The 25,283-nt window shown below is 34.6% G+C and overlaps 5 protein-coding genes across 6 annotated transcripts; 2 read left to right on the top strand and 3 right to left on the bottom strand.

Moving 5' to 3' along the window:
• Nucleotides 1-942: 942 nt before the first annotated feature.
• Nucleotides 943-3,182, top strand: l(2)34Fc (lethal (2) 34Fc). Its single transcript, XM_068284650.1, has 2 exons — nucleotides 943-995; nucleotides 2,545-3,182. The coding sequence occupies exon 2, from the start codon at nucleotides 2,550-2,552 to the stop codon at nucleotides 3,024-3,026; it is 477 nt and encodes a 158-aa protein (XP_068140751.1). The 5' UTR covers nucleotides 943-995; nucleotides 2,545-2,549; the 3' UTR covers nucleotides 3,027-3,182.
• Nucleotides 3,183-3,420: 238 nt separating this feature from the next.
• mTTF (mitochondrial transcription termination factor) lies at nucleotides 3,421-4,999 on the top strand. Its single transcript, XM_068284632.1, has 3 exons — nucleotides 3,421-3,929; nucleotides 3,986-4,566; nucleotides 4,620-4,999. The coding sequence occupies exons 1-3, from the start codon at nucleotides 3,515-3,517 to the stop codon at nucleotides 4,866-4,868; spliced, it is 1,245 nt and encodes a 414-aa protein (XP_068140733.1). The 5' UTR covers nucleotides 3,421-3,514; the 3' UTR covers nucleotides 4,869-4,999.
• Nucleotides 5,000-5,611: 612 nt separating this feature from the next.
• Nucleotides 5,612-22,849, bottom strand: LOC137572894 (non-lysosomal glucosylceramidase). Of its 2 annotated transcripts, none has more exons than XM_068284746.1 (7): nucleotides 22,403-22,849; nucleotides 10,292-10,561; nucleotides 8,119-8,771; nucleotides 7,801-8,056; nucleotides 7,059-7,432; nucleotides 6,762-6,995; nucleotides 5,612-6,700 (listed from the first exon to the last, which is right to left on the bottom strand). In XM_068284746.1, exons 1-7 carry the CDS (start codon nucleotides 22,672-22,674, stop codon nucleotides 5,841-5,843), a joined length of 2,919 nt encoding a protein of 972 aa, XP_068140847.1. In that variant the 5' UTR covers nucleotides 22,675-22,849; the 3' UTR covers nucleotides 5,612-5,840. The 2 variants fall into 2 exon arrangements, with proteins under 2 accessions (XP_068140847.1, XP_068140848.1); XM_068284747.1 differs by having other exon boundaries at nucleotides 8,119-8,639.
• LOC137572807 (uncharacterized) lies at nucleotides 13,687-16,108 on the bottom strand. The gene is made up of 4 exons (XM_068284647.1): nucleotides 15,973-16,108; nucleotides 15,263-15,913; nucleotides 14,710-15,174; nucleotides 13,687-14,630 (listed from the first exon to the last, which is right to left on the bottom strand). Exons 2-4 carry the CDS (start codon nucleotides 15,891-15,893, stop codon nucleotides 14,098-14,100), a joined length of 1,629 nt encoding a protein of 542 aa, XP_068140748.1. The 5' UTR covers nucleotides 15,894-15,913; nucleotides 15,973-16,108; the 3' UTR covers nucleotides 13,687-14,097.
• A 1,129-nt stretch (nucleotides 22,850-23,978) lies between the features above and the next one.
• On the bottom strand, nucleotides 23,979-24,615 carry ND-B14.5B (NADH dehydrogenase (ubiquinone) B14.5 B subunit). The gene is made up of 3 exons (XM_068284662.1): nucleotides 24,416-24,615; nucleotides 24,189-24,332; nucleotides 23,979-24,128 (listed from the first exon to the last, which is right to left on the bottom strand). The coding sequence occupies exons 1-3, from the start codon at nucleotides 24,576-24,578 to the stop codon at nucleotides 24,079-24,081; spliced, it is 357 nt and encodes a 118-aa protein (XP_068140763.1). The 5' UTR covers nucleotides 24,579-24,615; the 3' UTR covers nucleotides 23,979-24,078.
• Nucleotides 24,616-25,283: the final 668 nt, after the last annotated feature.

The raw sequence follows: 25,283 nt of genomic DNA, 5'->3' as shown, positions 1-25,283 counted from the left end.
CTAATATTTAAAATTTGTGAGTTATTGGCAAAAACCATAACAAAAAGAGTAGAAAAAAGACTACATACGCCCAAATCTTACCTTTTAATTAATTAAAATGTAATACGGAACAATTCTTTACTTTTTTGACAAATCGAATTCTTGTGTCTCCCCCCTTGAATCCTCTGAGTTTATTTTAGCCGCTTTTGATTGCGGAAAATGTAGGATAACTTCATTTTGATTTTAGACTATCCTTACAAAAGTCCTGTAAGATAAGGACGAAAATTCTGGGAAAGGCAAAACTAAGAGTACTGAGAAACATGCCAACTTTCTTCAGATGACCCACTTAGTTTCTTGTACTTGGCCCTTAAATTCACAGTACCAATTAACACCTTTTTCGCACTTATTGCTACGTTTTGATTAATTCTTTAGAATTGATTATATTCAACTTTCTCATTGAAAGTTGTGACATTTATTAGTGAATGAATATTAAAAATTGTTATAAAAACTAAAAAGAAATATCACAAATAATGTCCGTTGAGAAAAAAAAAAAATTGTTTCGTTAATACTTTAATAATTTGCTTTTCTGTGAGACCGAAAGATTCTCATAAAATGTCAAGAATGTGGAAAATTGTAACAGGTATGAGGAAACTTATAAATTTCAGGTTGCAGGGTATCTAAAAGTCTACATACAATCGTAAAGCATGGAATATTTTTTCCTATAAAATTGCTAATTGATCTAACATTTTAGTAAACACTTAGTCACAGTTTTGTTTTGAGTTTAGAAATACGTTTGCAAACTAGACCTTTTTGGCAGCTTTTAAGTTGCAACAGTTGAGAGAAACCTAGAGAGAGAGAGAGAGGTAAGTGAGAGAGTGAGCTTTAAATTCGAAGCTCAGCTTAGACATGTCTTTTCTGGTCGATTTGTTATAAATAGGAAGACATTTTAGAATTTTCAGCTCATTTTAAGTATTATTTTTGAGTGCGGTGCTGCAAAAAAAAAAATCCAAAGAGTGGTAGGTTATTTAAAAACCTTTTTTTTGTGTTTAAACTTTAAACGATTTCGCAGAAACTCTAATCGCATTGTCAGGCCAGGCACGATTAATGTTCATAAATCTTCCAGCTGATCTTTTGCGTTCATTTGTATAATGGATAAAAATTATAAACTTGGCCAACTTGCATGCTGAATAAATACAAGTTTTTTTTCATTATTTTTGCGAATACTTTAAAAAACCAGTTTTAAGCAAAAAAAGAGGAATTAAAAAACCTTTTTCTATAATTGCTTTATATGTACATATGTATATGTATGTACACATATTGTCAATTGAAACCTAACAATAAGTGTTTCCTGACTTCAATTCAATTCGCTCAGGTTCAAGGTTAAATAAACTTTGGTTTTTTTTCTTCCATTTTACAAGTTTCCTATCTGACAGATCAATCTTGTTTCAAAGACAAACGATAGTAGGTACTAAATCAAGTCCCACGCCAAAAGACCTTGTTGAAAACAACAACAACAAATAGTGTCACGACAGGTCTTTGAGCCACAATCAGTCTTACCAATATGCTAAAGTTCAGCATTGGACGGCGACAAGTCTGGCCTCTATTGTATAATTTTGCTTCTCATCTATGTAGGCTTCTTTTTGTTTTTATTGTTGATGATGATGATGATGATAATGCCTGAAACCGGTTACCTTTATTTATTTGTTTAAATAAAACCCCATTTGGCTATTCTGCATATGTACATACATTTGTATGTATGTATATTTTATGTAGTTTTTTGATTTTGTAATGAATGTACCAATAATGATTATTAGTCGTAGTGGCTGGGCATAATCGCTGAAGCGAAAAACACGCGTCCATTTAAATTATACTACAGAAGCCATTGTTTAGCCTAAGTATAGATCAAAATATCTATGCATAATTCACGTAATTAGTGTTTGAAATATTTTACTAGTTTTCAAGGAATATATTTGATTTTAGTTAGAATCGGCTTAGATTGTGTTTACTAATATTTGCATGTTCTTTAACTGTGATTTATGTAGTTTGATTCAACTTATATACAAAATAAAACTGTTTTTAGAATGATTTTAGAATATTACATGTAAACTTTTATTCGGAATTCTTGCAAGTTTAGCTAAATATAAAACATTTTTTCATTCCATTTGCAAATAAAAATGAAATAACAATTTTCTAATTGCAAATAATTTAATTATGAAGGAGAAAACTAGAATTTGTATCTCGATTATCTTTGAGCAAGGCCATTTTGACTAGATATGGTAATACAAGAATTATAAAACCGTTCAAACTTGCATTACAAAGTTGACAAACTGCATAAATGGCAGCAGGTTTTTTAAAATGTATTTTTATGAAAAAAAAAACAAAGTTAAAAAAATTCGAACACAGCAAGGCCAATGTGAAAACGTCACACACGGCTGCAAATGTTAATTGATTAATTAAGACAACGAAACAAAAACAAAAAACAGCTTAAAACAAGCAAGTCAGACAAAAACCCTTAAAAATTTAAATTGTTGACTTAATTATTAATGTTACTGTTTCGTTTTCCAGTGATCATGTTCCGTTTGCTGATCATAGCGGTCGCCATTGCCTGTGTCCAGGCCTATTCCGAGGGAGCACCAAAAGCTGCTTGCAAGGATCTGACACCTCAGCATGGCGCCGAGCTGCAGACGAAGAAACCACCATATAGCTTCTCTGGTCCATCCCATGTGCGTGGTGATCAGAAATTGACTTTGACTTTGGGCGGTGGAGAGTTCCTTGGCTTCATAATCCAAGCTCGTGATGGCCAGAATCGTGTTGTGGGCAAATTTGAGGTTGTTGACGGCGTACACTCTCAGACATTAGATTGCTCCGGTCCGGCCGATACCCTCACCCATCTGAAGGCCACCAAGGGCAAGCCATTGAGTGGACTCGAATTCAAATGGACTGCACCAGAAGGCTACAAGGGCAATGTGAAATTCATGGCCACCGTGGTGGAGACTGGGTTCGTCTATTGGGTGGGACGCGTCACCAAGGATATCGATGTGGAGTAAACAATTTGTGATAGATCAGCAAAAATATTTCATGGTTTTTGTAATGAATTAAGATTTTCAGTTATGTTTCTAGAGAACAGTATTCAGACTGTGAGTGTGAAATAAATAGAGATCAGATTTTAAGCAACTGCTTGTAAATCAATATAAAATCAATAACTTTGAATTTTTATTTAAGGGTTTTTGTAAACCTTCATAACGTATAATTTATTAGATGTAAGTGTTCGCTTGGCAGAATATAATAGTTTTGTAGTACATAAAAGAAAAATAACTTTTTATTAGTATTCTTAGAATAATTTGTAAATAGAAATTCCAAACAGTGTAAAATCTGAATTTCGAATCGGATTTGAATTTACAAACGTTACATTTCAAATAATTCGATATCGATACTATCGATAAGTCGGTAGTCTGCGAAAATCTGGCCACACCCGACTACCGGTTGCCTTACGCGAAATCAGCTGTTTGCGTGTTATAACGAAGAGGCAGCCAAAATGTTGCGCCAAATAATCCGAAACTTTGAATGCGCCCTAAGGTTGCATGCGGCAGTGGCAAGAACACCGATCCGACAATCCTCCCTCTTTAGCCATGTGGAAACGAGGCCTACAAAGTCGCTGCTAACAGCTACAGCATCCACTACTAGCACAGCCAATCCCGGTGAAGTTGACCATGAGTACGTGCCCTATTGCGGAGACAGCGAAACAGGCACCAAAGCAAGTGCACTGATTGCAGAACTGAGGCAACGTTTTCGCATTTCCGAGAGTGAAGTGCAACGTATAATGAGCGATGAGCATGTGCATCGAAATTACCGAGGCCGTTCTCTGACGCATACATTGGACGCTTTGCAACTGGTGGGTGTGACAAAAAAGAGTTTTGTCGAATACCCTTGGCTTATGACACTTGATACCAGTAAGTTGAAGCAGAGATATAGATTACTCTCTAATAATAAGATCTTTCTTCTGTAGCACGTCTTAAACCCAAGCTGGATTTAATTCAAACCATGGACATCAAGGACATAAATCATTTTGTGCCCTTTTTACGCCTCACAGTGCCACGCCTACGCAAGCTAGTAAGTGCCTTAAATGCTGAAAGTGCGGCAACAAATCAGCCAAATCGAGTATACTACATCAGCGAAAAGCTGGAAGTTAGTCCGGAGATTGTCACCAAATATCTATCGAAACGTTTGTTCATTCTTGAAATGCCTTTCGAAATGTTTGAGAAAAATCTCCAACACATGGTTGACTACAATGTGTCACCTATTAATATCTTGAAAGATCTTTGGGCTTTTCGTTATACTCCGAAGTCGGTGCAATTGCGCCTGGAGAGAGCTAAACGTGCCAAGAAGGATAAAATTATGCCATGGATGGTGCGTTGTCCTGAACCCATACTCCAGCGTTCTCTGAAACTCACTCTTGACGAACTACAAGTTCTTGGAGAATTCTCATCTGTGGTAGAGTATTTGTCGCATCGACTTGGCTTTAGTGTCACCGAGACGAAAGCAATCATGGATAAACATCCGCAAGTTCATTCAGTGCGGGTCACAAAGGTTTGTCTTAGCATCAAGTCTTTTAATTATATTTAAGATCTACTTTTTTATAGATTAAAGAGGTCTTGGACTATCTGCTAAATGAAGTCAACTTTACGCGATTTGAAGTTGCTCAAGTTCCTAGAATATTATGCCATAGCTTAAAAACCACACGAGCTCGCTTCGAAGAGCTCAAATCCCATGGCTGTCGTCCCTCAACTCTTGTCATCCTCTGCCGAAGTCGTCGTGAATATGATAAATTTTTGCAACAATGGACAAGAAGTAAAAAACCCTCACAGGATCATCAGGAATTAAGTAGTTAAAAGGCAAGCAAGACTGAACTTATTGCGAGTATTTTTTGTTAGTTTAAGTTCAAAATTTGCTTGGTTTTACAAAAATATGAAGAAAACTTATTAAATATTGATCAAATATATATAAATTAAGCAGAAGTCAACCAATTTGTTTTTTATTAAGTACCTATCAAATGTAAAGCAAAGGAGAAAGAAGATATTAATTTCTATTTCAGGACCAATTATTTTTCCGATCTTTTCCGCTTTTAAAACAAGACGTCTACAATTAAATTAGTTATCCATTATTGTAGAAGGAAAATTTTCAAAAATGTTTTTTTACCAATTTAATGAATTTTATGCACTTCTAAGTTTAAATAGATTTGTTTACTTTTTGTTCACACATTTTATTTATGACAGCAATATTTTCGACATTTGCAATGCTTTTGCTAACATATATAATTTTAGACATAAATAATTCATTTGAAATACAATTTGATTTAAACACATTTACGGATTTTTGTTTTGTTTTTAATTCTTAGCTAAGTTTTAAATACGTTTATTTGTTTCATTTGTGCTTCATGTTTGAATACCATTCCGTAGTTGTACTTGAACAGAGAGATAGATTAGCATAATGGGATTTTAATTATTATAATAATTTTATAATACGTTTTGTATGTAGCTAGAGAAGACTTGATGGGTGGGGGTGGTGGCTTACACCGAATACACAGAATAGATAAAGCTATTTGAAGTAAAAGTTAAAAACTATTTGAATAAAATTCTGTTTTTGCAGCCTCCCATTGATAAGCTCGTTACGTTTTATTTATTTCCTTCTTCTTCATATCATTTGCACCTTTCGAGATGGAAACTAAAATTAAATACATCGTTGAGAACCTCAACTTTTGTGCTTGAAAAATAAGAAATCTTTGGTTTGCAATTAGCATGAGTGTGGTTGATCTGTTGATCCTTTTTTCTTATTCTTTTTTGAGAGATTGTACTATAAAAGACTTAATCACGCAATGCCCGACGTCTCTCCCAGGCAACCTGCATGGACCATATGCTCAAGGGTCGCATGTATCCAATAGAACGATAGCGTTTTTCGCCATACAAAGCTTCAGGCGTCTCGAAATTCATTCCAATTCGTTGAGAAATAGTTTTATACATGCCACCAGCTGTTTGGAAAGCTTCATCAAACATGCCCTCTTGTATCATGGTGGCTGCCAGGGCATAGACCACACCGGGCCACACTTCTTCCGCCTGTATGTTGCTATTATCGACATGGCCGGCTTTCGAGGGTTCGGTGACATTGGCAATGAAACCATTTGCTGCTCCTATGTTACCCTCATGGAAGCCCATTACGTTGTTATCGTAAATACGTTTCAAAGCCGTGCGAACATTCTCTTTGGGATAGATTTCGTAATCGAAACCACACGACTTTAAATACCAATGGCCACACAATTGATCGGCCATTATTGTGTCGCGATGACTATGCGAAAGATCAAATCGATAGTAACTACCGTTCCAGAGTTTCTCTTCCAGCGAATGTTTACCCTTCTCGAGAATATCCTGATAGCGTAAGCAATCATTTGGCTGATCCAAAATCGTGGCCATGGCAGACATTGCCTGCAATGATGCTAACCAGAGGCCGGAGCAATAAGCACTTGGTCCATCCATAACCCAAGAATCATAGGTCTGATCGGGCATTTTTGTATTCTCGATGAGTCCATCATTGTCCTTATCATATTCAATGGTCCGCTCCATTATAGCCTTGCAGGCAGCATACATGGATTTCAGATATCCAATTGCATCCATCAGATAGACCTTGCCATTGGTCTCATTGATGTACATAGAGGCAGATTTGCGATTCTCTAAATGCGAAATGGAAAAACATATTATAGAAATCTTTTATTAACTATAAACTTCACATACGTTGCTTTTCATCTGCCGAATTCTTGCGTTTGTTATCCTGGGAATAGAGTTCATACAAACTCTCCTTATCGATAAACTCAATTGAACTAAATTTACTGGCATTATCCGCCTGGGCCTGAGCCAATTCATTGAGTACATAATAATCTCTGTAGACTTGTAGCACGAATTTCGTATTGAGATCTTTCCATTCATTCACATCGTGAATGTTATAGCAATTGATTAAGGTAAACGGTTCTACAAGATAATCAAAAAAATTTAATTACAATTACGTAAAAACCTTATGAATTTTCAACTCACCCTCATCAGGATCACCCAGATCATGGGGCACACAGTTCTTAACCTTTCGTGGCATTATTTTGCCATCGTAAAGCATTTTGCGTGTATCATTCAGCTCGGCGGCAATGGCATCTTTGAAATCGAATTGCAAACTTACTTGCAAATTTGGCCAGAGATGGGCCAAAGCTGGCGATGCATAGAAATGGACATCATATGTATTATACATGCGATACTCGTGTCCCTCGAGATAACCAAAACGACCGTAGGCCAAACGTGGATCATCATAGGCCAATTCCTTGCCCAACGAAGAGTCACATTTAAGCCAAATTGTTCCGCCATCGGAAATGAAGTAAAGTTGATTGAATATGGCACATTTATACCACTCGGGTAGACCTCTGCAAGGAAAGTAATGAAAGTTAAATGATTTAGTGTAATAATTATCAATAGGGGTTATTAGCATAGGCGGATCCAGGGGAAAATTGCCCTTAAAGTATGCAATAGGCTTTGGTATGCCTTATAGTTTGAAAACTATCTTTGGGGAGCAAATTTACCGCATTTGTCCCGGCCTATGTTTATGAGATTGATCTCGATCAATTTGATTTAAAAAAAGAAAATTTTAATATAAATATAAAAAAAACTCAAAATAGTTTTTTTCATAATTTTGTTATAAAAAGATTTGGAGACATTTTTGATTTCTAAGCTCACATAATATGATATCGGTTGTTAATTGAAAGACATTGCTGGTTTCGTTGGAGTAACTTACTCATCATTTAGTATAGGTCGCTGCCACCCATCGATAAGACGTTCCCAGCTCTGGTAATGCTTGAGAGCATATTCACAAATTCTTGGTCCAGCCTCACCAGAGTCGTCAAAGTATTTCGTATAATATCGTGTGTGGGTTTTTAATTTTCTAGGAAATTGAATTTTCGGCATATCCCAGGCCAAAACGAATTCCAATTCATGCGATGCTTGCGGTTTCAATGCAATATGAGCACACACTGCCACGCCAATGTCCTTGGCTGCAAAGAAATAGAATCACAATGAACCAATTTAAAGTAAAGTAAAGTAACACCCCACTTACTCTTGAGTGTCTCCTGTGTAGGCTCATCACTTAACTGGCCATGCTCTTTCAATTGTGCCCAAAGTGCTTCACCATTGCCAGCCGGATCGAACTGGGGACAACGCGTAATACTTATATCTGGCAAGACACGACATGCCAAATTGTAGCTACATGGCATATCGGCTATCTTTTGCCTAATGGCCACACCTTTGGCATGTCCTTCATTAATTAACTGCGATTCAGCACCGCCCTCGGCATCCTGTTTCTTGTTCCCAGTGCCATTCTTAAAGGTAAATGTGATTGAAACCTTTCGCTCCTGGTCACAGACATTCTCGGCACTCCACACAAAAACGGCGCAGGGTAAACTTGATTCTTTATAATCATGTGGTATGACCGGTGATATCTGACGACATATTAATCGTACACCATAATGCGAGAGATCATACTCAGTCCAAGAGCGTGGATATAGCCCTGTATAACTGCATCGGGAATCATCGATATTTGAATGCCAAGTGCTCAGGGGTTGACGGGAACGACTGCTGCTGCAATTGGGCAGTTGACATTTAGTTCTCGATTTCTCATCCTCATCCGCTTCCGTGTCATTGTTATTAATAGTTGAACTATCTGCTTCTGCTTTCGATGCTGTTGTTGATGATGATGATCTTTTGTTGGTGCTACTTTATGTGAATGGTTTTGGGTGCAAAGCAAAAAGCAGAAACCAATACGAACCAAAAGTGCAAAAGTATCCCCAAAAAAGAACAAGAAAGAAAAAACATCAAAACCCATAATATTCGATTATTGGACAATCGATCGATCGTTTTATATCCAAGTGATTCGTGTTTTTGTTCATGAATGTTTGTTGTCGTTGTCAGATTTTTGATATTTTGTCAACAATTTTTGTGCGCATCGAAAAATGAGAGAATAAAAAATTATTTTAAATTTTTATATGAAAATTAAAACTAACTTTTTGTTTTATCACCAAAATGTGTGCAATAGATGATAGTTTAGGAACACTTAAAATTATCAATGTGTTTATGTAGAAATTTGCGATACATCTATCATAGTTAGTATGTTAAAGATCCATATAAAAAATGTTTGAAAATAGTGCAAACTTTTGGGGCAATAAGAGATTGAATGACTAAGAACTTGGTTGATATTAGGGGAAAAACTTGTAATCGAAATCATGTTTTTTCATAATGACATTCTATATCTAATGCGGAATATTAGATTAAATGGATTTTTTAATAGTCGTAGAGGAAAGCCGCGTTTGGCCTACTCCCAACTTTACTGAACCTTTTTTTCACTTTAATATATCGAAAACAACTTATCCCATCGGGTTTAGGTTTTACTACACATACTAATTTAGAGTTAAGTTTTTCTTACGATGATGTAAATATTAAGTTAAGTTCTTATAGCTTCATCTAAGCTTTTCATGACAAAAAGTTTAATTTTATTAGATTTTAGATGGCCTACAATGTTTCATAAAAGGAACCTAATACTTTTTAAAGGAAGAGAAATCAAACTGAAATGAATTTGTATGAAAAGTTTAGAAACTAAATTCATGTGGACACTTTCAAATGTCTCTTGTCTAACCACTTGTTTACCATGTGGTTTAGATTTATTACTCAGCTGTGGTTAATCTATTTATGTATTTCAAACAATTAAGTCATTACTTAAACCGACATTTTAATGACCGTGTTTTTTCACTATACAAATAGTTATTTATAATCGAAAATCGATACAACTACATTACAATAATTGCTACCGAAAAAAAAAACTCATTTACACAAATTTGTATTCATGTCACTTCTGACATAAACTTTGTATCAAATGAAATGACCCGGAAAAAAAGTTCATTGATCCACATATTTACACGATATCAATACATCAATAATTTACCATTTTTGTTTTATTGTAAATGGAGAGAAAAAAAGAAATTGGAGTCAAGATAAAATAAAACAGCAAAAAAGAAAAACAACAATCTCACTCAAATTGACAGCATGCAAATGTGAATATACGAAACACGAATAACAAATACATACATACAACCAAATGGGAAAATTTGAGAAAAAGCGAAAGAAAGTGAAAACAAAGCTAAAGGCATATTTGGTGAAAGTCTTTGCATGAAAGTCGATCTGATCTAGACAATAGATATACACATATATTTAGTATTTGTTTCTTTTGTTGTTCTCACCTGCATTTGGAGAGTAAACTCTGAAATATGGTACAGCCCTTTTGATCTTTAATGGTGACTATAAACTGATTGGCCAGCACCGTATTGTATTCATAGATGCCAGGACGCATTTGAAAGCGACAAAACTCGCCAGCATAACCACGTCCGATGGTTCCACCGCCAATGCCACCAATGGGTACACCATAAATTTGCTTACCATTCTCCATATAATAGTAGTCCATATAGACACGACGACCTTCACGCGACACCTTCCAGTAGTAGGCCGCATATCTGCCAAGAAAAGGAAAAGAAAATGGAATCAGTTTTTCACTATTCAAATTACCGCCAAAATAAATCCCCCAAAACAGGATGATGATGTCATAATTATTGTGTGAAATTTGACTTGGGGTTGTTAGCACACGCATATCGGCTTTAATGGGAGGTTTCTAACCCAAGCTCATACCATTTGTCAAGGTCAGTGTCTCACTGTCGCCACGAGCCAAAGTCAAGCACACAAATTTGGGGTGGTTCCGTGGGTAAAACTAGCTAATGTGTCTGGGGGGCAATCTCTTAAACCCAATGAAATGGGCTTAGCATTTGACCAACAAGATTAATTTATAGCAGACTTAGCAGCAAATAAAAGTCTATCATGAGATTAGCTTTGGCTTCTCTAGATATTTGATGAGTGAACAATATTGTTAATTTACTCTACATAGACTTTTTTGTAGACTCTCAAAAGCTTCAAGAAGAAATTCTGATTTGTTTTTCATGATTAAAAAACCAATTAAAGAATTTTATAATGATTTTAAACTTCGATGTCGTTTTCATGTCAGCTTGTTGCCAATTGGGTTCTCGTTTTTGAATCGGTTTCAGGCGTTAATCAAGACCGTTTTCTTAATAGAGAATTTTTAAAAAATCTACCTAATATAGTTTCGCTTTAAAGGCAACAAATAAAACTAACTAACTGTTTACTTTTCTTTAATTTTAACATAATCAAATAAAATACAGTATTTTTACAAACATATTAATCTTGCTGTTATAAAAGTGGAACAATGTTCCAAACGTGTTTAAAAAGAAATTGAAATTTTCGTATACTAGAAATTCCCTTTGAATTAATTCGCTGAACAAACCTTTTTTCCTAATAATGTAGAGACCTAATTTCATTCATTTGCCTAACTACAATAAACAGTTGTCATTATCCAATTACTCTAACTGATTCAAATGATCAGACTAAGCGAAAAATAAAAGGAGGGTGACCCAAATGCTCAGAAATAGTCTCCAAGTTTGCACAAATCGCATAAAGTCGCCCATTATTGAGTCTAATTAAAAAGTCAACAGACTCGCGTGCTTGGATTTTCAAATCACAGCCATTATATGTATGTGTACGCGATACGTTTAGGCCTTCTTTTCGTATTTGCCATTATTATTAGCCATAACGAGTCTCTGCAAAATGTACACTGTCTTCTCGCCCCTCGCCATCACCCACACAAACTGTGTTTGCTTAATTATATAAATTGCCAAGTGGCAAAACAAAAATTGAAAAGAAGGAAAAAAGAAACACAATAACAAAAAAAAAAAAAATTATGCTTATAATATAATAAGATAAAATTTCATTTTTATAATTGAAAATAATTGGATAAATGAAATTGAAGCGCAACTGTGCGCATGCATCCTTGTTTGCGCTGCGTAGTCGGAAAAGGATATGGAACAATCCCTTTGAGGCAAACCATGAATGGAATGCCTGTAGCAATTATGCGAAAGACTTTTGTGCTATATGTACTCATGTACAAATGTACATATATATAAATATGCATATACAGTCAACATGTGGGTGGGAGGCAACTGCCAATGACAGCAACAGAGAAACCTTTTTTGTATCGTTTTTTGGTTTCTCTTTAAATTGCATATATATATATTTTTTATGATTATTGAGTGTAAAACAAATTGTAAAAAATATACAAATGGTATGGCTTAATGGTGACTATGCTAATTGAAATTCCATTACATTGTTGTCTTATGCATACATAAATTCATATCTAAGCAGGTGGCATTTATGTTGAAGCAGTCGTGATATATCATTAAAGTTGAGGGCAAATTGTATTGTTTCTTACACGGTATCTCAGCTAAAGATCTAACCATACAGCTGTCTAGTAAAGCACAGCTAATAAATACATTATACATATTTATGTAAGTGTACAGAATGTAAGCTTAAAGTGTATATTTCATTTTAATAACATTTATTAGCATCTAAAGACTTTGGAATGACTGTTTAAGAATAAACATCGCGTTCATCTGAAATGGCTTCACCAAACCATGAACCATTCACCAAAGATGGACCAACGAAATATACAAAACATAAAACAAAAACAAGTCATAAAGATTCATATGACAATTATTGCTTGACTCTAAACAAAACATGCGTCCACACTCTGAGGAAAAGCACTTAAGATTATAACAACTGTGCAATATTAAGTCGCCAACGCTATGCATGAAATAAAAACATTAGAATAAGCATTTTTAAGAACAATTGTCGCCTCCTAGAGTCTAAGAATTCATTTATATACACAAGACGTTTGTTAATAAAAATCAGTTCATATTTTGAATTCAAGAGATGAAGATCGTGTTTTAATGACTTTTAAAGGATTGTTTCCCCCCAATGATATATAAGAGTATTTTCCACCCAAGTATCACCTTATTTAGAAGCAAAGTTAAAGTTATAGAGATCTACAGCATCTATCTAGTTCACTTCCTTCGTTGTTCATTATTATTAATTACACTGTGTGACAAAATTTCCAAAATTATAGCAGATTATTTCAAGATTTCAGGCTTTTTGAAACTGCACTTAAACTGAGATAAATGGTATACTATATAAAAATGATTTTTAGAACAAGTTTTGAGTTTTTAAATAGTATTTTTGTCAATTTCTTGTCGTATCTTCGAAATTTCTGCTCAAATTTTTATTATTTACATAGTAAATAATCACAGAAAACAAAAGCAATCAATAAAATCCTACATATGTAGCTCAAATTCTTTCGATATTTGTATCTTATTTTAACTGGCGAGAAATTATACTTTCTTTTTATTATTAAGTGTTGTAAAACGGCATTAAAAGCAAGAAATATAAACAAAAAATGAAAGACTTTTTATTCTTTTTGCTATCGTCCCATTAGCCTTTGATCCATACGGTGATATTACCTATAAAAACCAAATAAATTTTACGACATTGCTGAGTTGATGACAAGACTGACAATATTCAGTTTAGGCAAGTCCTTTTTTAAACAATATTTTGTAGTCTAATAGTTTATTTCTGAGTGACTTAAATATTTCTAGCATATAGTTTTTTTTTTAGTTTACTCATGGCTTTCGAGTCCTTTATAAGTGATAATCGAATTCAAAAACTGAATTTCATAATTAAATTCATTACCAAAATTATTTAGAATTTATTTTTACAAAATGAGCTCCAAGCAACAATTAACTAAGAGACGCAAAAAATATAAATAATTTTTTAGCACCTTATACAATTTAGATTTATAAATATATCTAAAAATTTCTTTTCAAGTATATTGGTTAGTCTCGAAGTGTTGCATCTTAAGAACTTGGGATTGACTTATTTGTAATTTTTTTTAGAATTTTGAGAATTTCGGATTTTAATTTAAACATGAATTTATAGTTGGTTGCTCTGAATTGGATCCGTGAACTGAAAACTGAAAATTTGAGACACACCCTCACGCGTTCGAGAAAGAGGCGTGGGGAAGGGGGAAGGGGGAAGAGTATTGGAGCAAATCAAAGGTAAGTTAGAAAGTAAATAAAATGAATTCATATTTCAATCACCGCGGCGATAATTGAGGTTCTGCATCGCCAGCGCCAACAGATTCGCCATTTAAACGTGTTCGCCGCAACTTGGGAGCGGCTATGGGATTAGTAATGATATTTGGAGTAGTTGTCATAGAATTTTCCTCATTATGCACATTAAATTGAAGTTGTTCATCGCTTAGGGCCGAGGCAAATAGCTGGGCCACAAATTCAGCTCGTTGTACAAGGAATATATTCTGATCGGTCGTAATTTCCAGTGTCCGAAAGCGATAGCAAAGAAATCGCTGACGCTCCTCATCGCTTTGTGTCCTGGAGCCTTCATCGTCATGTGGTCGCATTGGCAATCGTAAGGCAGCACCAGCATTATTATTATCATTTCCATTGCTTTGACGTTGCGAGGAGCCAGCCGAATTAGCCGATCCAGTTGCAGCACCGCCACCACCACTACCAAGACCACGACCGCCACTAACATGGATTAAAGATCCATGGGGTCCAGAAACCCTAATGAGGCCGCCCTGTCTAGGTCTGGGTTCGCGTAGTAAACTGTCTGAGACAAAAAAGAATGATGATCGTGGTGAATTTTTGAATTCTCTATTGTGTGATTTGGTTATGGGGGGTTAAACTACCTGGCGTGGGAGATGGCCGCGATGATCCGCTTGGCAGAGGTAGCGGTAGCGGAATAATATGGTTCTGATAGAAACGCATCATATCGTTCAGAGTGGGATGGCCACCATTTATACTCTGTTGGGCTGTTGTGGAAGACGATGAGCCAGATTGTGGCATCTGATAAGGATGATGGTGATGATGATGATGACGGTGGCGATGATGATGATGATGATGCTGCTGTTGATGATGCTGTTGATTATAGGAAGATTGTGCATTGAGCTCCGCAGGAGGTATCATAAAATTTAATCGGTTACGTTCCGCCTCAGAAATGGTAAACCGAAGATTATCTATTGGTGGCACATTGAAACGTATACGTTCTCCTGCCCTGGGACGTCCCCGACGGCGTGGGTTCAATGGTTCTGCGAAATTAACATACTGTCCACCACCACTACCAAGAGAACCACCTAGAGGAGCCACACTTAGTTCTACACAAGAGGGACGAGAAGTTAGTATTGCTATCGCTGAAGTGTTGATGTTACTGGACAACAGGAACACAACGGGAATCATTATAACCTGTAGATCCAATTTGAATTTGCGGTGGCTGCACTGGCCCATGAACAATAGCAGCATTCTGCTGTGCTGCTCCACGACGTCCTTCATTCTTATGGGTCGCGGCATGTGGGCATGTCTCTTGACTTCTTCGATTCCGGTAACTACCATCGGGATTAAGAGGTTCTAGATATAAATCCAAAGTAATCCTTGAACGATTCATTAGCGCATTTCTCGAATTAGCATTAGCAGAAAACGCTGCCAATTGTTCGTCCTCCAGGAAAAGGCGTGATGCCTGTTGCTGTTCGAACAGAGTAACCATGGTGGACACTAATAAAGGGCTAGCATTTGTGTGCATTGAAGAGACATGCTCCAAGAATGTCGATTCATTGAAACCCCACTGTTTGCAGTAAGGACAGCGATAGCTCTGAGGTGGATCACTGCTTATGTATTCGGCACCAAAATATAACTCCACATCTGCCAACGTATAGACACATTTCACGGGATGATCGAAAGGATGTTCGGCAGTTGTGAAATCATTCTCATAGCATTCAGCGCAAATATCAAAATCGCTGCAAATTAAACAGCGATAACAACGACCGGTAAAGGATACTTTACCGCAACCATTGCACATGATGCCCTCATGGCGATTCATTATGATGCTGAATGATGATCCTGTCGGAGGATATACATACATACATAAACATCCGTAAGATAACCAGAGCTTAACTTACCCAATCCTTTAGAAGGAGCAACCGCTATTTCTTAATCTAATTTCTGATTGTTTGGTTTTATTTTATTTATTATTACTATTTTGTGAATGAATACGAAAATTGTCTCCAAGATTGAAAAATGAAATATAAATTACGACTTACTGTATAACAGTGTTTTAAGAATTTAAGTTATAGTAAGATCTTAAAATCATGGGCAACTTGAAGAGAAGTTTGTCTTTATAAAAATATGTCAAGTTCATAAATCAACAGACTTTTTTAAAGATATTCTCAATGGCAATGGACATAGTATAAGCTTGAAGCTAAAACTAGTATAAAGCAAGATTACATCACTCCAGTATCGCATATCTCTTAACACGAAATAATAAAGAGAATACTCTATAAGCAAATCATTTTTATCATCATCTCCAACTTCAATTAAGTCAGGATATAAGTATGAAAACCCTTTCCTAATATTCTCAGAACTTTTTCAGATCAAACCATAACAATTCTTTAATCAAACCGACCATTGGATTAAATATCTAATCCTCAACCTGGAAAATGACCCATTTAAGTCACAAACTATTGCAGTACAAGCCTAAGGCATTTTTATGACCAAAAAATAGTTTTTTAATTGAATTGGAGAACTCTCGTCAACAAAAAAGAAGAGGAAAAGAATATAAAAATGTTGTTCAGCAGAGCTCAACAAACTTTTGCACTGGCAATTTATGAGTGGCAATGAAGGGACGAGACTCGGGTCAATGTGGGGTCAAGTGAGTTGAGAGGACACAAATTGCTTGTGGCAAGTAACAAATGAAGTTGGTCAGATATTGTTGCAGGTTGCCTGCCTGCCACCAACACCAACGTAAAAGGGGAAAAATGAAATGAAATGAAATGGCCTGATGAAAATTAATTTATAACTAAGTTATTGCCAAGGGGATAAGTGAGTAAGGGCAACAATGGGTAAGGTGAGCTTTATCAAGGGACCAAAAGAAGCTTGCCAACTCAACGATTGTGGGATTAATTTCTTGACTTTAACAAGCTTAAAATATGTTTCATATTTAAGAACTTGCTTATTGGTCATTTGGTACTTAGTTGAGTAATTCAATTATTAAAAAACAAAAGTTATTTCATGTAGCGAAATTGAGTGCAACTTAGTAGTTGTAGTAAGTAAGTAAATGGAATAAAATTTAATTCAATAGTCTTTTGTTTTCTTCAGATTAAGATAAAATTCATTCTACTTTCTACACAGAAGGAATAATCGCTACTGACATTCTAATAACTATAAGCCAATTTAATGCCCTATAACTTCGAAGTATTTAAGCAATTAGGTGATTTAATGTTCATCATTCACTATCTAAATTGTTTAATATAGTTTGTCAGTCGCACAAGCAATTGAAATTTATTCCTCTGGCTTACTGTCAATGCATTTATCTAAAAATAAGATTGATGCGAGACTTTTAGGGAGCTTAGCGATTGAATGATTCGAAAAACTTCCATCAAAATATATTCCATAAATATCAAATCGGCCTCACCAAAAACAAACATAAAGTGGGGGAAAACTGAGAAAATTCTCTGCACACACATTGTCACTCAATAGTCTAAAAAAACAATAATAAAGAGTGCTATATTTGGGTCTCTGTCGACCTGGATGAGCATTTCACAAGATGAAAATGGAGCTAAAACTGGAGAAAAGCAAAAGGAAACTGTTTTATTATCCATTTACAAACAAACACATGCTTGGGGTGAAAACATTGACAGATTTTCTTTTCAGCTCTGGGAGGAGTTTTCTGATTCGCCTGGATGAGTGCCAAAAAAAGAGGAAAATATCCCCCCTCATCGTCCCCATATTATGTGCGACAAAATGTACTCTGCGTGTGTGTGTACTTTCCTCCAGGCGCCACATTTCTTGTATCTTTTAAAGTCCCTAGTCTGTGCTATTTGTGATTGGTCTTGGGGAGCAATAAGGAAAACGGAAATTTGTTGGAATATTGCCATCCAAGTTACATTGAACCCACTCAACGGGATCCTTCAAGTGATTGTACACATGTAGACTGCAAAAAGGAAAGCTTACAAGTTCTTTTCTTTTTCATCTTCATAATAACCAAGTGATGCCCAAGGCCTCTAACATATGTGTAAAATAAACTAAAAACAAAAATTTTTAAGGCACTATTTATCCCAAGAGTTATGAGTTAAATTAAAAGATATTTTTCTTACAAATTGACAGCTTTTTGATATCCACAAATTCAAATATGTACATTCAAATCAGGGAAATATTGCATTAATCCATACATATATTAGAATCTTGATAAAAAAAAACAGTTTTGATACTATGATAAGGTTGGTAACAGTTAGTTATTTAATCATTATTAGCAAAGTAATACTGTGAGATTTATACGTATCTAATTAACTGACTAACGAACAATGCTTGGATTGGAAAGAATTTAGGATTCAAAATTTACACAAAACTAAACTAAATTTGAGATAATTAAATTTAAAGCAAGTTCATTTAATATTGAATTTCTGAATGCTGTTGGCCTTCAAACGGCTGATTTTCATTTGGTTATTTGTTTCAAATCATAAATGTTTACAGATTAATTTATGACTGTGTAAAATTAAAAATGTACATTAAGTGTAAAGAGTGAAGTGTTTGCAAATTTAAATTTTTCTAACCTTTTCGTTCGTTCGATTGGTTTTAGTTGTCAATGAATCTTACATACATACATACATATATGTGTGTAACTTATTTTTAAAAGTAATCTCCTTTTTATTTACATTTCAACGTAGAGCAATGTTATTACATATTGTTAGTTGAATATCGTAAGTCATAGTATGACATTCCCCTGAAGTCAGATGTACATTTTATAAACATACTATAAAAAAAATCAGTCAACTTTCTGTGCATTATGTGTTAAAAGTGGGTCACTCTTTGTGTGTGAAATCTTATCAGAATAAAAGGCAGATTAGTTAGCCTTTACTGGAGGTTCTTTTCTAATCGTCTTTCAGACTCTTAGCTGCTTATAATATAAGTTGATGACTAAAATGGGGAAAATAACATTTTTGGCTAAAGAGAGTATCGTTTCCATTGGTCAGCAATGTCGACTTTTCTTTCTATTCAAAACTTGATAAAATTTCTATAAAATGATTAGCTTAAAAAAAGTCTAGTAAACTTTAAAAAAAAAAATTATTTTTAGCTGAAGCGAACAGTGACAAGCAATTAAGTTGAACATGCATCACGATAAGGCAAACAAAAACAAAGAACATTGTTTTGATATCAAAACCAACTAGCAACTGAATTCAGTTTTTATTAGTTCCTACCTAAACACATATAAAAAATGGACAAAAAATATTATCTGTTTTATTTTAGAGAGAACGAGGCACGAAAATAATTTTTCAGATAACATTACAAAGAGAAATAGTGTTGCAATATATGGGAAAGGTAGTTTCCCCAAAATGAAATTCTATTAAATATTTACAATCATGCTATCAATTGAATTCAAGATAAGATTATTTATACCCAGACTCACCTATCGCATATACATATAAACATATAATACTATTCTGGCACTTACACGTTACGAAAAATTTATTAAAAATTAGTCATCATCAAAAAAATTTGCTAAATAAATTCAATTCACACCTTTATCACAGTTAACACATTTCAATCAAATGCAAATGAATCAAAGACCCACTTTCCTCCCAACAAGAAATTATATTCCCAGATTCATATACACTTGCTGCAAATAAATGTGGTTACCTAGGTTAGTTATATCATGTAAAATTGACCATTTAATCATTTGGATAATTTTTTATCATTTATTCCCCAAAAAACAGCTTTAATTTCTTTCTCGAGAGCTAAATTTTAATGAAGTTTTTCCCAGTCTTGAACGCTAAATTGCTATTTAATAGAGATACAACTTTTTTAAATTGGCTCGAAATCGACGAAATAATATTTAGGGTTTTGGATTTACTTAATTCGACACTGGCTGAAGTAAAGTATTTTATGTTGACTTCATTACTTAGCCAGCAACATGTCTTGTATGTATGTACATACATACATATGTACAGAGAAATCTCAGGACGTTGACAAAGAAAATCAAAATAAAAAACTTGTACTTCTTGAGAAAAACCTTTTATATAAATAAATATATACATATCTACATATGTATATCGTCAATGAGTATTTGTTGATTTGTCTTTCCAAAAGGGTTGCTCATTAACATTTTAAGCATTTGGAAGAGTACTTTTCGAGTCGCCATTAAATCGCTTATTAAATAAATAACTTTTAGATCGTGGAAAAGACTCTTTGATATGATTACTCTCTTAACAAAATTCGAAATTGGTATAAGCATTTTATAAATTTCCAATAATTTCAACAAGAAATAAAATAAAGCAAGTTCATTGCTCTACATCATCTTATGTATATGACAAGTGAAAACTTTGTGGACCGACAGTTGGTTGAGGTCAGTTCCGTTTTCAAAACAGAAACAAAGAAATGCATAAATGGGACCAAAACTGTATGGAAAAAAAACTTTTCTATGAAAAACGACAACCGAGTCGAGCCGAGCTAACACACAAGAGTAAAACATTCTTTTGTATTCAAGCCACCAAATGTGGCCGGGACACGCAAACAGGACTGAACGCCCTACTTGGCGCCAATGCGGGCAGACTACAGGAACAAAAAAAATCAAAAAAAGAAGCCAATTTCCACAGAAATGAAAGGCAAATTCAACATTGTTGGCGCCAAAACTATGCGGGAAAGCCAACTGGGCGAACTTCACTGAACTGAAATTCGTTGTATGAAATCCAGGGATAGGCCTAATCAGATTACTTTTTTGTTGTTGTGACATTCGCTCAAAGAGAAGCGGAAAAATTTTTTTGATGGATGTTTTTACCTTTTTGCATTCAAATTATAATCTTCTTAACTAAGGTAACGATTTTTAAATGCTCTGAAGCCGAAAATTAAGTTTATTCAAAACGATCCTTAAGATCGATACTTATATTGAAATGAAACCTAGAAATAGCAAAACGACGTTAAGGTTCAAAAGTTTTTTTTATCAATAAAAAAATTCCAACAAGAACAATGAAAATATTCTCCATTCCAGGTAAACGACCTTATTGATAAGACGTACTTTACTTAACTCTTCACAAAAAATTCCTTGTTCAACGTGTTCCTTTATCGGCTAATGTTTTTTTTTTTTTTTTTTTGATAAGGCTTTAAATAATTTTTTGTGGCTGTTAAAGTTTTACTCAATGCATTAGCTTAAAAAAATACCAACAGGCATGACTGGAAACTTGTAGATCGATGAATAAATCTATCTCTTAGATCATTTTTGAATACAATTTGGAAGAATAATATGTAGAAAAACTGTCAACAAGCTGTTAATCTAGAACAGAAGATATTTAAACCTACAATAAAAAATTGGCCTAATATTTGTACATATGTACATAAGTTGAAGCGAGTCGAAAGTAAACTAATCAAACTTTGATTTTCCCACCTCAAATTAGCATCTAGATCTTTCACCGATAATACTACTCTCTTACATATAATTTGAATTAGTTTCAAAATTAATACTAATAGTTTTTTTCATCATTATATTATCTGAAATTTAGAACTTACAATACAGTGGACTTATGACAGTTTCTGTTTTTTTTTTTTTTGTTGGATTCCTTGTAGGCCTACCCTGCTCCTACATACACACACGATGCCTGCTTGGTTGCGTGATGTCCTTTCAGCCTTTTCCCACTGCCATTTAATGACATTTAGTTGGCGCCAAGAGTACAATAGAAAAGAGAACAACTAATTTCAAGTGCCTACATCAAGTTACCCTATAAAAGGTCGATGAAAAGCATCCATTATTGCCTGTTTTCTAATTTTCTATATGTGTTGAAATAAAGGGAACTTCGTTCCTTAATAGGTACAAAAGGTTTTGATTGTTTCCATCAAATTATAACTTTATAAATTGATCAATTGTCCATAAGCAATGATTACTTCGAGGATAAATTTTAATGCACAAGTCGAAAAGTTTGTGGGTTGTTTATTGCATACTATAGGGGGCAAAGTTCAACCTATGATTTTCAAAATTCAAATATACTGAAAAGATCGGTAATAATATCACATAAATAAGATATTCTCCATATGATTGCGGTATGCCCCTTTATGTAAAGGGTATTTCAAATTTATTCACTTTATGGGAATTAGCCCCAGTCAAGTGTGTGTGTGTGTTTCATATTCCAGGACCTGGCTCTATATCTATATTTGGCACGCACCCGACTATACCCCCGAATAGGCATCAGCGACACCAAGCAAGTGAATGAGGAAAAAAAGAGACACACAGTGAATTATTGATTTCGCATTATTGTTGGGGCACTAATTAATTATGTATAAAATGTACGCCTGTTGTTGTTTTTGGACCCAGCATCAGGAAAGGGGGGATAAGTTGTATTCGCTTACCTGCATACCAGCGGCACCATGGGCAATGTTTGCTTAATACTTGGACGCAGATTCTGATTCCGTCGCTCGGGCCAAACATGATCGAATTTTAGCTTCAGGCCATAACGCGGAATAGCGGTAATTTCATTGGGATCTTCCTGTTTTAGTTTTTCTTCATATACCGCACTGGCGGAGTCTAGAGCAACAATTCCGTTACCAACCCCAACACCCACATCGCCACCCGCCACCGCATAACCGTTTCTCAATGTTGTTGCTGTTGACGTTTCCTCCATTGCGCGTTTTTTTTTTAATTGACTAGATTTAATTAGGTTTATACGACACTCTTTTTGTTAAGTGCTATTTATTCTTTGGCTTTTTTTTTAATTATGTTTCATCTTGTTCACTTGTATTTTTTATTATTATTTTGTGCGCGCGTTTCCGTCCGCGACTCTCAACTCGAAAACAAAAACAACAAGTTAGAGATGGGAAGTATGCCGATAGAACAACCACAATCGAATAGCATGAATAGTTATCGATTATTCGCATATATAATCGATAAATCCTCACAAGTAATCGATTTAATATTTGAAAACAAGGTATATTTCAGTGTTAAAACTTGGGAAAATCAGCTAAAGCTGGATTTCAGTGTTGGCAAATGCACTTTTTTATTTGGCGCGTTGTTTGACCGCCAAATATTTTAATCTAAAGTCTAAATTCGAGGAATATTCGGCTGCCAAGGCATTCTGAACTTTATTTGTTCCATAAAATCAAGAAATATTGTAAACTCAACAATATTTTCGTTTGTTGAAAATAGTACGAACAAAAGATTTAAAAAGCCCGCGTGTTCGAGTATCCAAAATTTGGGATCTGGCAACACAGCTACTTTTAGCTATAATCGCGTAAACCTTTTAAATTTTCTTTTGTGAATTTCACAAAAACTAGAAAATAAATCGCCAAGGAGCGCCTGAATTTTTCTCGTGGAATTTTTCCTCTTTTGTTTGATACCAAATTTATGTAGTTTAAGCCCGTTTTGGGCCCGAGTAACTTAAGTAATTATTTACCCAAAATTGGTCTATCAATAAGTATTTACAAACAATAAAAAAAAAGGATGTATGAAAAATTTCAAGATTTTATGATTGTGATATCTACCTAATATGATTTCAAACAAATTACGTGAAAATGAGTGTGACATATATTTTAATTTAAAATTAATATTCAAAGCAATAAAAACAAGTAGTTTCTGCTGGTTGGGGGATCCCTGCATATATGTATGTATGTTTTAACTCGAAGTGGAGAAATACCAAAATATGAAAACAAGTACAGAAAAATAGTACAAGTACCGATTAAACTGCTCTTCGTGATTTAATCCCAACAAGCAATCTGAATATAAACTTTCTCTGAAGGATGAGAAGCCCTATTTTAATAATTGTTTCTTACTCGTATCAATGTGCAAAGTATAAGATCTGTATTTTCTTCTATGGTGCTTGCAAAAGTACCACTCTTTCGAGTCGGCAATCCAGATGACATTCCTTAAGATTGGTATAAAAATATTCCTTAAAGAGCACTCTCCCTGTTTTTAGGAATAAAAGTGATCCGATTGCCTTTTTAGTATTACAATTAAAGCATTTTAATTAACTATAACAATTCGTAGGAGCAAAACTCTGATTTTGATTTGTTCCGATTTCGAATATTATCCCTTAGCGAACAGGCACCCAACTCTCCAAGACATCGCCGTACTTCTTGCGTTCTGAAAAACAATAATACAATTGGTTCACGTTTATACACTGTACAATCAGTCTATACATACCCTTCACTGGAAAATCGTCGGGATGGAGTTCTATGTAGTGTCGGAGCACTGCATCACGCCTGGCCAAGTAATCGTTACGTTTCTGGTCAAAATAGTATCCAGCGCCTCCGCCAATTGCAGAAAAGGCAATATGTTTCTGTACGCCTAAAACAGCAACATAATTTATTGTCAATTTAAAGAACTACATATTTTGTTATAATGTTACGTCACAGCGGTTAGGTACGTACCTGAGAAGACGGGTTTACGGAATCCCCAGTTGACAAACATTGCTACACCAAAGCCGGCTATGGCACAGGTCATCGGATTCCATATTGGTGATAGAAATGATGATTGGCGGTTGCCTTTATTTGTTAATAATTCAATTGGATCTATTACTGGTGAGGCGTTCATGTTTGTTGTTTTTCTGTTCACAAAAAAAGAAAACCTAGAGTGACCGTAGCGTGATAGAGATGTGCCATATTTGCAGTCGCAGTTATTTACAAGTAACAGTTTCACTAGATTATTTTGGTGTTGCCAGATTGTTGTAACGCTTAGTAGACCGTTATTTTAAACAAAAATTTGTTTGAAATTTTAACTTTGTTTACTATAATTTTAAAAACATATTGTCCCAGTTCGTCCAATCAGCCTAAAAACTTAATTAATCGTTGTGATACTTTGTATTGTATTTATATTTTATTGTATTTTACGTTACATTTTCAGAATCTTTTACAATTATTATTATAAACATTTAAAATTTGCACAAAAGCAAGCAAATATATTTTTGTTTTTGTAAACTGTAAGGCAAATGTTATTTAGTTACTGCTGCAGCATTCGAATAATTCAATTCAAGAGCTAATACATAATTTAGCATTTTAAATTAAGATGTCATCAATGGCAAATACATTCAGAATACATTTCTATGGCATATAAAAGAATTTCGCTGCACTACGAGTACAAAACAAGTGTGATCCTTTTTGAATATATATAATTATGTTTATAAATTGGTATTTAATTTTCTGTAAAATTTCAATTGTAGGCACACATAAAAGGCGTAAGGCGTAATCTTTTGCAAAAGCCTCTAATGTACAGCTAATTTACAATTGAACAGTTTTGTAT

The sequence above is a fragment of the Drosophila tropicalis genome, unplaced genomic scaffold (assembly GCF_018151085.1).
Source record: "Drosophila tropicalis isolate 14030-0801.00 unplaced genomic scaffold, ASM1815108v1 contig_393, whole genome shotgun sequence".
NCBI classification, from domain to species: domain Eukaryota; kingdom Metazoa; phylum Arthropoda; class Insecta; order Diptera; family Drosophilidae; genus Drosophila; species Drosophila tropicalis.
The sequence above is the reverse complement of the archived record's forward strand: the minus strand, read 5'-3'. Positions and strand labels throughout refer to the sequence as shown.